At 40.6% G+C, this 12,531-nt stretch overlaps 2 protein-coding genes across 14 annotated transcripts in view; one reads left to right on the top strand and one right to left on the bottom strand.

The window, feature by feature from the left end:
• Positions 1-3,141, top strand: part of PTPN13 (protein tyrosine phosphatase non-receptor type 13) — a 227,187-nt gene extending 224,046 nt beyond the window's left edge. For all 12 annotated transcript variants that reach the window (XM_033214154.1, XM_033214164.1, XM_033214160.1 and 9 more), the window contains one exon: positions 2,437-3,141. In XM_033214154.1, coding sequence (XP_033070045.1) covers positions 2,437-2,532 — 96 coding nt within the window. In that variant the 3' untranslated portion in view covers positions 2,533-3,141. The remainder of the gene's footprint in view (positions 1-2,436) is intronic.
• SLC10A6 (solute carrier family 10 member 6) overlaps positions 1-12,531 on the bottom strand; it is a 39,631-nt gene that overhangs the window by 630 nt on the left and 26,470 nt on the right. Inside the window, exon 6 of one of the 2 annotated variants that reach the window (XM_033214167.1) lies at positions 11,801-12,199. The exons of the other annotated variant lie outside the window; for it this stretch is intronic. Within the exon in view, the coding sequence (XP_033070058.1) occupies positions 11,985-12,199 (215 nt within the window). The 3' untranslated portion in view covers positions 11,801-11,984. Of the gene's footprint in view, positions 1-11,800; positions 12,200-12,531 lie in introns of those variants that run through there. 2 annotated transcript variants of the gene reach the window in all.

The raw sequence follows: 12,531 nt of genomic DNA, 5'->3' as shown, positions 1-12,531 counted from the left end.
TCCATAAATTAACATTTCTCTACCTCTTGAAAAATAGGGAAATTTGCTATCTTTAAAAATTAGCATTTGCCTACTTTCCTTTCATAAACCTTTTAATTTCAACTTGTCTTCTAAATATTAAGCTGATTTATAATCACACGTTTGAGGTAAGGAAAACATTTTGATTGGTATACGCAGCCCTTTACACCTAGGAAGTTCATTAATTCATTTGTTCATTCAACAGGTATTTATTGAGTGCTTACTGTATATTAGGAACTCTTCTAGGTGCCTGGAGCACATCAGTGAATAAAACAAAGATCCTTGCTAGAATAACAAAGATATTCTTGCAAGATACTGATAAGGATGGAAGATGATAAACATATTAAACATGTAAATTATACAGGATCTCTGAAAGTGATAAGTGCTTTAGAGAAAAGAAAAGTGAAATAGATAAAGGGAATCAGTCATGGCAGGTTGGGGGTATGATTTTAAACAGGGTAGCACCATTGACAAAGTAACACTTAAGCAAAGATTTGAAGGTAAAGGAGAGAGAGAGAGAGAGAGAGAGAGAGAGAGTGTCCTGTAGATCCCTGGGGACAAGAGCCTTTCAGGCAGAGGGACAACCTGTGTGGAAGTACAAGGGTCTTGTGTGTTCAGGTATGGTCACAGCCAATGTGGCAGGCAGGGCATGAGGAAAAGAAGAGGGAAGGAGGAGGTGAGGTTAGAGGGAAGGTGACGGGCCAGGACTTTGGCTTTTCTCTGAGTGAAATGGGAGCCTGGAGTGGCAGGGATCTGACTCACATTTTAAAGGACTACTGACCTGTTGTGTTAAAATGACACCAAGTCTGGGGAGGAAGGTGCAGGATTATAAGCAAGGAGATCAATTAGGTGACAAGCCGGGGGGCTACAGCTGGAGTGGTAAGTGTGGACAAAGTGAAAGAAAGAGGACATGATGTGAAGTGGATTTGCTAATGGGTTGTATGTGGTGTCAGAGAAAGAGTCAAGGATGAATGTGTGGAAAAGTGAAAATACAGATAAGCAAAAAAGAAACTTAAAAGGCCACTTGTATTCTTACTCTCAGAGAGCTGTTAATGTTTTTAGATGTTCTTATATTCTTTGTCCTAAACACGTGTGCACACTCATTCATGCTCGCACATGCGTACATGCAGCTATTTTAAATGAGATTCAACTGTGGTTGTTGTTTTATTACTTTTCATTTAATATATTGTGAAATTTTTTATTTTCAGACTCAGTTCCTTCCCAAATAACAAAAGAGTCAGATCTCTGCACCATCAACTTAATAGAAAATAATTTCACCAAAGTAGTTCATTTTCAAAGAAACTTTGATTTTCATGCTTTTGTTCCAAAATATTTAAAGACTGTGTGTGTGCATGTGTGTATGTATATATATATATATACACTTTTTTTGTTTTTTTTCTGAGATGAAGTCTCGCTCTGTCGCACAGGCTGGAGCGCAGTGTGTGATCTCAGCTCACTGCAACCTCCGCCTCCCGGGTTCAAGCGATTCTCCTGCCTCACCTTCCTGAGTAGTTGGGATTACAGGTGCCTGCCACCACACTTTAGTAGAGACAGGATTTCACCACATTGGCCAGGCTAGTCTTGAACTCCTGGCCTCAGGTGATCCACCTGCCTCGGCCTCCCAAAGTGGTGAGATTACAGGCGTGAACCACCATGCCTGGCAAGACAATTATTTTGAATCGCTTCTTAGCTATTAATTTTTTGACATTTTAAAACATCAAAATGAGCTCAACAAATCCAGAAGAAATTTTGTAGGAAGGTTATTTTTCCACTAAGTATAATCAAAGCACAAAAAATATTGTAGTAGCCCACCAATCAAAGACAACTTCAGTTAGCATTCTGGGATAGTTCCATCCCCCATCCATCAGGCTTTTTCTCTCTCTTTGTTTTGCCAATTTGGTTTCTATATTTTTATAATTTTTATAATACCACACAATTCTATACCCTGCTTCTTTTTTTTTTTTTTTTTTTTTGAGACTGAGTCTCACTTTGTTGACAGGCTGGAGTGCAGTGGCACGATCTCAGCTCACTGCAACCTCTGCCTCCTGGGTCAAGCAATTCTCCTGCCTCAGATTCCCAAGTAGCTAGGACTACAGGTGTGTGCCACCACACACAGCTAATATTTGTATTTTTAGTAGAGACAGAGTTTCACCATGTTGGCCAAGATGGTCTCAATCTCTTGACCTCGTGATCTGCCCACCTCAGCCTCCCCAAGTGCTGGGATAACAGGTGTGAGCCACCACGCCTGGCCTACACCCTGTTTCTTACATTCAACATTCTAACAAAATTTTTCCATATTTTTCAAAACTCATCAAACATCACTTCCAATAGTGGTATAGCTATATATATATATATAAAATATTTACATTATACATCTAAAGTTCTACAGTGTTATCTTTTTTTTTTTTTTGGCCATAGGATCAATATATTTTCTGCTATCAAGTCATCCTTTATGTCCTGACACGTCTTCAAGCAGAAGAAGAGCAAAAACAGCAGCCTCAGCTTCTAAAGTGACATGAAAAGAGCCTCTGCATGCATTTCCATTTCTTTCCTTAACCTCCAGCAGACTCCTGCTCTCTATCCAAAATAAAGATCACAGAGCAGCAAGTTCATACAATATGCAGGTTCTCCTCTATCTTAGAGAGGTATTCTTCTTGACAATAAATAATATTGAAATGCTGTATTTTTTTACAGCTACTTTAACCTATGATAATTATTTACAAAATTTTAACACTAACCAAACAATGCAGATCTTAGGGATGATTAAAGGCAGCATTTGATGATAGCAGACATTGTTACAAGGACATGCTGAGTCTATTTTTAATGCACCCATCTTGTTTATAGCAAAAATGTTTTCCAATATTTTAATAAAGTAGTTATTTTATAGGGGATACTTGAAACCAGTATTTAAGCTTTAAATGACAATAATATTGGCATAGAAAAAAAGTAGCAAATGTTTACTGTATCAATTTCTAATGTTTACTATATAGAATTTCCTGTAATATATTTATATACTTTTTCATGAAAATGGAGTATCAGTTATCTGTTACTGCATCATCTGTTTGTAATGCATTATCTCACTTTGTAAATAAAAACACACCTTAAAACATGAACAAGCCAAAACTGTGTGCGGACAAATTAGTCATTTTCAGTGTGTTATTTTTCAACAGCACCTAGGCCCGTGGGAAGACAAGGACCTCCAGACGCCACTTCCCGTCTCCCTAGTTGGCCCCAGTCATGACAACCGTGGAGAGTAGAGGTGTTGTCAGAGATCCTGATAGATCTTCACTAAGTACTGGTGTGGGTGTCATGTACTGGCTTAAAAGTAGCTCAGAAATTCAGATTCTTCCTTCTACCTCTTTGTGAATGGTGCCCACTTACTGAGTCCAATTTATATATAAATCAGAATATTTTCAATTCCTATCCACAGTACTCAACTGACCAAGGGCTAATCAAAGAAAACATATCATACTACCTGGGGGTTTATATTTGGTTCTGCCAAACAGGAAGGAAAAGAGATTGACTGCAAAGCTGCTTTAACTTAGTGGTTCTCTGTTCTCAGTACTAAATTCGTTTCACTAAATTCTAATTCTAACAGTATTTCTTCATTCAGCCATGACACTGTAACCAGATGGATGTTCTTGACTGTTGAGTTGTCCAGGTTCTTGGCATGTTGAACAAAGAATTGAACAAAATACTCAGACAAAGCAGTGGAAGATGAAAGCATAGATTTATTGAAGTGAAAGTACACTCCACAGAGTGGAAGTGGGCTTGAGCACGTGGCTCAAGAGCCCTGATTATAATGTTCCTGGGGTTTTTATTGAATTACAAGAGCATGGTAACACCCCTAAGTACTCTTTAGAGGCCTCTGATAGGTTACACCCTAGACAAATGAAGAATTCAGCCCGGGACCAGAGGCAGGATTCTGCCTAGCACCAATTAGAAGCATCCTGCCTGTGATGTATAAGCAAACGATGGTTTCAGAATGGACCAATTACAGACATACCCATTTATGACATAGGGGAGGGGAGGTTCAGAGGGGCATGGGCATTTGGCCCCTCATTACTTGGTCCTGGAAATGCAGGGTTTTCCTCTTAGTCCAATTACAAGGCAGCCTTGGGCTTCCTGTCTCTAGACTCTGTTTTGCCTCAACACCATTCTAAGACCCAGGAAATTGCTTGGCTTATCCTCATAAGACTGCACCAGTTCTGAGCTAGTTGACTTGAATTTCCAAACTTAAGTGCAGCAATTTGCTGGGACCTATTCCCGAGAATCTGGGGCTATTTGAAGGCAGAAAACAGTATCAATAAACATATAAAGCTCCACAGTAACCATCTAAAGCCCCAACAGATAACAGGTTTGGGTCTTACCTCAGAATTGGCTCTGAATACGGCAAGAGAAGCTTTACCACCACCATTCCCACTTCAATCAGGAGTTTTATAGATTGGGTTGTAGCCAGAGATTTCATTTGAAAAAAAGGTTTCTATTGCTTTAAATGACATTTGGAAATCTCTGTTCTGCATGAGTTGGAATCATGAGGCCTTGTTTTCCTGCACTGGCATGTGAAACTAGGCCAGCAGAGCGCTGGGGGCCAGTACAGCTGGAGGTGATTAGCTTCCATCCGAAGTCAACATAGATGGGAGAGGGTGGAGCTGGAGGTTGCCTTTTCTGAAACGAATGTCACCAGGAAATGGAATCAGGGGAAAGAAAATGCAGATTTAGCTTTACGACCTATGAATGGAAACTTCATTATAGTAAATATGTTACTGCCCTCAGCTGGGATCTGGCTCCACCAGCATAGAATGCTATGAGCCACTTGCTAGGGCTACTCTGGTTAGAAAGCAAGGTGAGGCCACGGAGCTGGGGTGGCACATGGGAACACTCATATCAAATTAATGAATAAGTACAATTCAGCTCTTAAGACACCTTGTATTAGCTAAGTGCTAGAAAATATAAACTGAAGATATGGAATGGTTTAAACATAATAGTTTATTTCTAGTTTATCTAACAGTTCTGGACAAGTGAACAGCTTGGCAATGCAGATCTGTTTGGCTCAGTTTTTAGCCCAGGCTGATGAAAGTTCTATAGTCAACACATAGCTTCCAAGGTTGAGAATCGCCTCCATTCCCCATGAAGGATTGCCTATGGAGAGGTTTTATGAGCCAGACTTACATGCAAAACACATTACTGCCACTCATTCCATCAGTAACAACTGGCCAAATGATGGCCAGTGACAACTCTATGCTATAGAAGGAGAAGCACGTATTGTAGTAGAATGTATTTACAAAACTGAACTCAAGTTATGTATTCTAAAAGATTGAGTATCTTAGTATAGTCCTGAGCATTGCAGAATTAGAAACAATTTTATTCCAAAATCAAAACTTTGGTGCATGTCATTAGTAGAGATAATTCTGAATTATTATGGCAAACAGGAAATAAATGGCTGTTGAGAGAAGATTATTTTATATCAGTGGTCCCAGATAGCCTGCCAGATTTTTTGGTTTAAAAAGGACTAGTTATCTATATGTAATGTGATAAACTCAATAAATTTTAAAAACACCTTAATGCAGCTATATTCCAGATATAGATACCTTGATAATGATAGGCTGTCTTTCCATTTTACATAATTCAGAAATATTCATAATTCAGAAATATTGTTATGATAGAGATAAATGTAATAAATTATGGGCTGACCTGCATAATATTTTAAAGCCAATCAAAACTTTACTGTATCAATTTGGGATTGCATTTGACTGCAAGTAACCAAAACCAACCAAACAGGCTTACAAGTTATAAATCAATAAGTATGTGAGACAGGTCTCAATTTAGAAGTCTGTTCTGCCAAGGTGAAGGGCGTGCCTGGAAGAAATGACACAGAATCACAGCAACAGTCTGTGGTCTGTGCCTTTCTCCAAAGATGAATTTGAGGGCTTCAATATGTAAAGGAGAAAAGTGAGCTGGAGGGGAAAGAAGAGAGGTATGGTCACATTACTGAACCCATATGTTGCAAGAGGAAAGGAGCAGGCAGAGAAATAGTTATGTATTTATCTTGCACTCAGCACATAGATAAGGTGAACATAGAGTAACTACCTGTGGATATATTTAACCTTTTATCTGTAGCTCTCTGCTTAGGAACAAAAGGAAATGCAGTTTCTTACATGACTCAGCTTTCAGCTTCATTTTTTTCCTTTAGGCAGAGTGAACTGGGGTCCCAAGTTTTTATTTTCCTTTCAGAAATTCTAGAGGGCTTAGAGTTTATTTTCTTTCCTTAAGAAACCAAGCTCAGAAGAAGGCAGTTGCTCAGAAGTAGGCAGTTAATTCTATAGCTCAAGAATGTCAACAGCTCTATAATTATCCTTGGCCTGGAAGTGGCTGCCACAGCTCCACCTATTATATCCACATTCTAGAAAAGAAGCAGGAATTGGCGAGGAGAAAGGGTCAGACAGTACTAGGGCAAGAAAGCAAAGTTTCCCAGAAATCAAGGGCAGACTTCTTCTGTCTTAGTAAAATCTGTCAGATGCCCATCTCTAGCTTCAAGAAAGTTATTTTTACCTAGATATGTTGCTGTCTAGCTATGAACAATATCTTGGTTCTGTTCATAAGGACAAAGACAGCAATTGATACTGGGTGCCAGCAAGCAGTGTGTGTCTTTCCAATTCTGCCTCAGTTTCCACCATTCCTTATAAAGTAGCAAACACTATGCCAATTTTTCAAGATCTTACAAATTCAGAAGATTCTGAATTTGTAACTACTGAGGAGATTCACTGATAGGAAGTATTTAAAAGTAGCCTTCAGGCCAGGCGCAGTGGCTCACGCCTGTAATCCCAGCACTTTGGGAGCCCAACGCAGGCAGATCATAAGGTCAGAAGATCGAGACCATCACGGCTAATATGGTGAAACCCCATCTCTACTAAAAATACAAAAAATTAGCCGGGAGTGGTGGCGGGCGCCTGTAGTCCCAGCTACTCAGGAGGCTGAGGCAGGAGAATGGCGTGAACCCGGGAGGCAGAACTTGCAGTGAGCCGAGATTGCACCACTGCATTCCAACCTGGGCGACAGAGGGACACTCCGTCTCAAAAAAAAAAAAGTGGCCTTCAATTTTTACAGGTTTAGAGACATAGTTTTATTCACTCAACCAAAATATAACCATATTCCAAAGGCTGTGCTACGCAAAACCTCAGGACACTGATAAACCATGTTGCTGATTTATTAGCTTACAAGGAAGCTATAGGTGGGTCTAGCAGAATGAGGAAGGCTGGACATTCAGAGGGGGCTCCTCCTGCTGGGGAAAGTACATGCCAAGGCCAATGGGAAGGTTGCCTAGAGACCAACATGTGATTCATTAACTGGGTTAGGCTGAATAATCCTGTACACAAAGGGTGTTTCTGATTACACAAGAAAGAAGAAGGGGATGTAACAAGTATTGATCACTTATGCATTGGACCAGGTGTTTTCACCTTGCCTCCTTTTCAGGGTGTTCAGGATTGAATGTGTTATCCACCTATTTAAGAGAGGAAGCTAAACCCCAGAGGGATTGTCACTTGCCCAAAGTTGCCCAGATAATGAGGTAAAGGTTCAATTTCAGCTCTGACTGACTTCAACCGATAGCTCCAGAGGCCTCCTAGCTATTAAAGTGAAATGCAGGCTAGGTGCGGTGGCTCACGCCCATAACCCCAACAATTTGGGAGGCCAAGGCAGATGGATCACCTGAGGTCAGAGTTCAAGACCAGCCTGTCCAACATGGGCAAAACCCCATCTCTACTAAAAAATAAAAAATAAAAATAAAATTAGCCAGGTGTGGTAATGGGCGCCTGTAATCTCAGCTACTCAGGAGGCTGAGGCAGGAGAATCACTGAAACCTGGAAGGCGGAAGTTGCAGTGAGCTGAGATCACGCCATTGCACTCCAGCCTGGGCAACAAGAGCAAAACTCCATCTCAAAAAAAAAAAAAAAAAAAAAGTAGAATGCAAGCAGCCCTGACACAGCCTGTGTTCTCTCCACTGCACTCTGCTGCCATGACCATCCAGCTGCCTCTTTCCTCTTAGACATGGACTCATTCTGCTTGACATGATTTCTCTGGCCCCACTTCTGAGTTTCATATAGGTCCCAGCTTTTATTAACTCATGATTATTTACATATAGAATGCAACTTACTCAAATAGGACTTTTTTCCAGTTATATTTTTTGTTCTAAAGATAACATGTGGCCTTCTGAATAGCTTCACTATTTCAAGTTCTTGTCAGTAACATGTTCACAAACCATCTATGGAGATGGCCATCTTCTGGTGTGTTGTTTCTATCTTAAAGGACGGTCTTTGGTATCCCTCATCCTTTTGGTGTCCCTCATCCTTGGAATGTCCTAACTGTTGTAAATACTGACCATATTAATACTTTCAGAATAGCACTGAATTTTACCATTTTGTTTTGGGTATCTATGTGGAGAAACAATTTAGAAATTCATTTTTTGTGGATTATTTAAAATTCACAGAGGCCGGGTGTGGTGGCTCATGCCTGTAATCCCGGCACTTTGGGAGGCCAAAGCAGGTGGATCACTTGAGGTCAGGAGTTCAAGACCAGCCTGGCCAATATGGTGAAACCCTTTCTCTCTAAAAATACAAAAATTAGCCGGGCACGGTGGCATGCACCTATAGTTCCAGCTACTGGGGAGGCTGAGGCAGGAGAAGAATTGCTTGAACTTGGGAGGTGGAAGTTGCAGTGAGCTGAGATGACACCACTGCACTCCAGTCTGGATGACAAAGCAAGGCTCCGTCTCAAAAGAAAAAAAAAGAAAAAGAAAAAACCAAAAACCTCATGGAAATACTCATTTTAGAGCTGGAAATCTCTGTTACCTGCAACTCTCCAAACTGTGTTCACTGCAGTGATCTATTCCCCTACTAGACTATAAACTTTGTGAGGGCAGGAGCCCTTTCTGCCTCATTACTGTTGTATATGTCCCATGTGCCTGAACATAACACAGACTTAGCTTCTCATTATGTAAACATTTATCATATGGATAAGGGGGACTCTCCGAATAGTAAAGCAACAGTTGAGAATTAACAAGTCACAAATCCACATAGTTCTTTTCCACATAAAAAGTGCCGTGGCTCTGAGACCTAATGGGGCTCCTTCTGTACTACCACAAAGGCTTTCTAAATTGGTGGGAAAATAGAATAATCATTGTCATCACATTAACCCACAAGTTATTGGGAATACTTACAAAATAAAATTATAAACACTAAATCTCAAAACACTTTCTCACACATTTCAAAACTTACAAATAAGAATAGAGACAAAATTGAACCAGAGTCCCAACAGAAACACATTATATAGGAAGTTATGTGATAAGGGTAGCATTTCAAATGAGTAGATAAAAGAATAATGATTCAATATATGATGTTTAGATAATTAACTATAAAAACTTAGATTATTATGCCATACAGAAAAATAAATTCAAAGTAGAATAAATATGTATGTATTTGCTCCATCATAGTATTAGAAAAACACACGGGAAAATATTTTGTATAATTTCTAGTAGAGGACAGATTTTACCTACTGCCAGGCACCATTTATTGCATGGGAAGACAAGAAGTACACACAGCAGCTAGTAAATATGTTGCGTAAGCCCCCAGAAAGAACTCCCTGAAGAGGGGCCAAATACATTCTCAAAAAAAGATTCTATCACAATTCACAATCCACACAAATATATAAATATGCTAATATTTGGCAGAGATCAGAGCCAAAAAAAATTCTTAATAAGATTAATAAGCTGAACATATTAAAAAAATAAAACTCTGTACTGCAAAAGACATAGAATAACAAAAGAGTGGATAAAATGTTGACAAGACATAGGACACATTGTCACTTAACATTATGGTTCAAAATCTATACATCAAAAAGGAAAAGATACAATAGAAAAGCAGGCAAAGGACATAGGTCGGCAAGTGATTGTGAAAAATGCTCTAGTTCACCCAGTTTTTAAATGAAATTTTAAATGAGATGCTTTAACCAATCAAAATTGATCATTCATTTGACTGGTGAGACTGTAGGAAACCAGGCCCTCTCGGGCTCTGCTGTACGACATTGCCAGATAGCAATCTGTCCTACATTTCGGTGAGCGATTGGCTTGGAAATTCAAGTCATAGGAAGTGAGCCTACAGAAATACTTGCACCTAAAGGCAAAAGTGTTTGTAGCAGCACTGAATACTGTTAAGCTGAAAGCTATCTAAGTGTCTGTGAATAAGGAGTGGTTAAATAAATTACAGTCCTTCCATGCAATGGAATACTTCCATATCACTACTAAAGAATGAGGTAGGTCAACACAGACTGACACTCAAAGATGTTCCATAATGTGTCATCAAGTGACTTACAAAACAATATATGGAATGATCTCAATGTTTTTAAAATGATACAGTTTACATACACAGCTTAGAAGGATACACGTGTCTGTCCTTTTTTTTTTTGAGTCAGAATCTTACTCTGACACCCAGGCTGGAGCACAGTGGCATGATTTCAGCTCACTGCAACCTCTGCCTCCTGGGTTCAAGTGATTCTCCTGCCACAGCCTCCCAAGTAGCTGGGATTACAGGTGCACACCACCATGCCTGGCTAATTTTTGTATTTTTAGCAGAGTCGGGTTTCACCACGTTGGCCAAGCTGGTCTTGAACTCCTGACCTCAGGTGATCTGCCCACCTTAGCCTCCCAAAGTGCTGGAATTTACAGGTGTGAGCCACTGTGCCCAGCCATATGTGTCTATCTTTACAGACTGAAAATACAGGGCATTTCAGTTTTAACCTTATGTGTGTTTTAATTTTTTTCCAAGCTTGTATTACACCCATAATCAAAAAAGATTTTTAATTTCTTAAAAATAATAATCATTTGAGAAAAGTGCCCCATTTATTATAAGAGCTATTTGTTCTCCTCTCAGTGCACCTGAGGACCTGCCCAGAGTCAAGAAGTCACGCAGGTCTGCGTCACCCTGCAGGATGAGGTGACATCTCCTCAGAGTCCTAATTCTTGTTCAATTAAAATCCACAACATGGCTGGGCACAGTGGCTCACGCCTGTAATCCCAGCACTTTGGGAGGCTGAGGCGGGCAGATCACCTGAGACCAGGAGTTTGAAACCAGCCTGGCCAACATGGTGCAACACCGTCTCTACTAAAATACAAAAAAGTGGCTGGGCGTGGTGGCACACACCTGTAGTCCCAGCTACTCAGGAGGCTGAGGCAGGGGAATCACTTGAACCCAGGAGGTGGAGGTTGCAGTGAGCCAAGATAGTGCCACTGCACTCCAGCCTGGGCAACAGAGCAAGACTCTGTCTCAAAAAAAAAAAAAAAAAAAAAAAATCCACAGCATAAGGATAAGTTCCCCTAATGAAGGATTTTACCTACTGCCAGGTACTATTTGCTGCATGGGAAGAGGACCACACAAGGCAGCTCACTGATATGTTATGTTAACCCTCAGAAGAAACTCCTTGAAATGGGAATCTCCAAAAGTCATCCTATCACAATTCACAACCCACATGAAAACATAAATATTCTGGCCGGGCGCGGTGGCTCACGCCTGTAATCCCAGCACTTTGGGAGGCCAAGGTGGGCGGATCACAAGGTCAGGAAATCGAGACCACGGTGAAACCTTGTCTCTACTAAAAAGACAAAAAAAAAAAAAAATTAGCCGATGCGGTGGCGGGCGCCTGTAGTCCCAGCTACTCAGGAGGCTGAGGCAGGAGGATGGTGGGAACCCGGGAGGCAGAACTTGCAGTGAGCCGAGATCGCGCCACTGCACTCCAGCCAGAGGGACAGAGCGAGACTCCGTCTCAAAAAAAAAAAAAAAGAAAGAAAATATAAATATTCTAACATTGAACACTTAAATATTCACACTGGCCCTACCAACAAGATTCATGTGTCAGCTGCACACTGTCTTTACTGGCCACCGAAAAAGAAGGATGCCAGTCCAGCCAGCAAGTCCCTGCTATTCACGTGAAGTGATGTGGCCAACTGGCTCGAGAGCCCTGTGGCAATCCATTGGCCCTGGTGGCCCAGGAGTGACGGCACCTTCTTCATTCACCTCCAAGAAGGCATTAGTCTCTTTGGAAGAAGTCAATTTCCTCGTGTGGCAGACTTCTGTACAACCTGAGTTCTTTTTTCCGTGTTTGTTCTTCAGTCTCCTCTTGTATGTCTGATATGCTAAGTGTTAAAACATACAAGTATTAACAATCACCTTAACAAAGAGTCTAATTTGGTGACACTGTACACTTGTCAATCCTTCAGGTGTCTGGGTGGCATCATGTATGTATAAACACCCAGGAAAAAGAAGGGGGAAGAGAGAAAGTTATGGAACAGAAGGATTCGGTGTATCAGAATGATTCTTTTGTCTGGAGTGAACCATTTGTGATTGAGGCTCATTCATCAGGTTGCTGACAGCTCACAAACTCATATATTCATTCACTCACTCATTCAATTAGTCAGTCAGCTGGCAAATCCTGCAAGTGCTTACTAGGAGTAGGACACGCTCCTGG

The sequence above is a fragment of the Trachypithecus francoisi genome, unplaced genomic scaffold (assembly GCF_009764315.1).
Source record: "Trachypithecus francoisi isolate TF-2019V2 unplaced genomic scaffold, Tfra_2.0 Lachesis_group1, whole genome shotgun sequence".
NCBI lineage: Eukaryota > Metazoa > Chordata > Mammalia > Primates > Cercopithecidae > Trachypithecus > Trachypithecus francoisi.
This window is presented reverse-complemented; position numbering and strand designations above follow the sequence as displayed.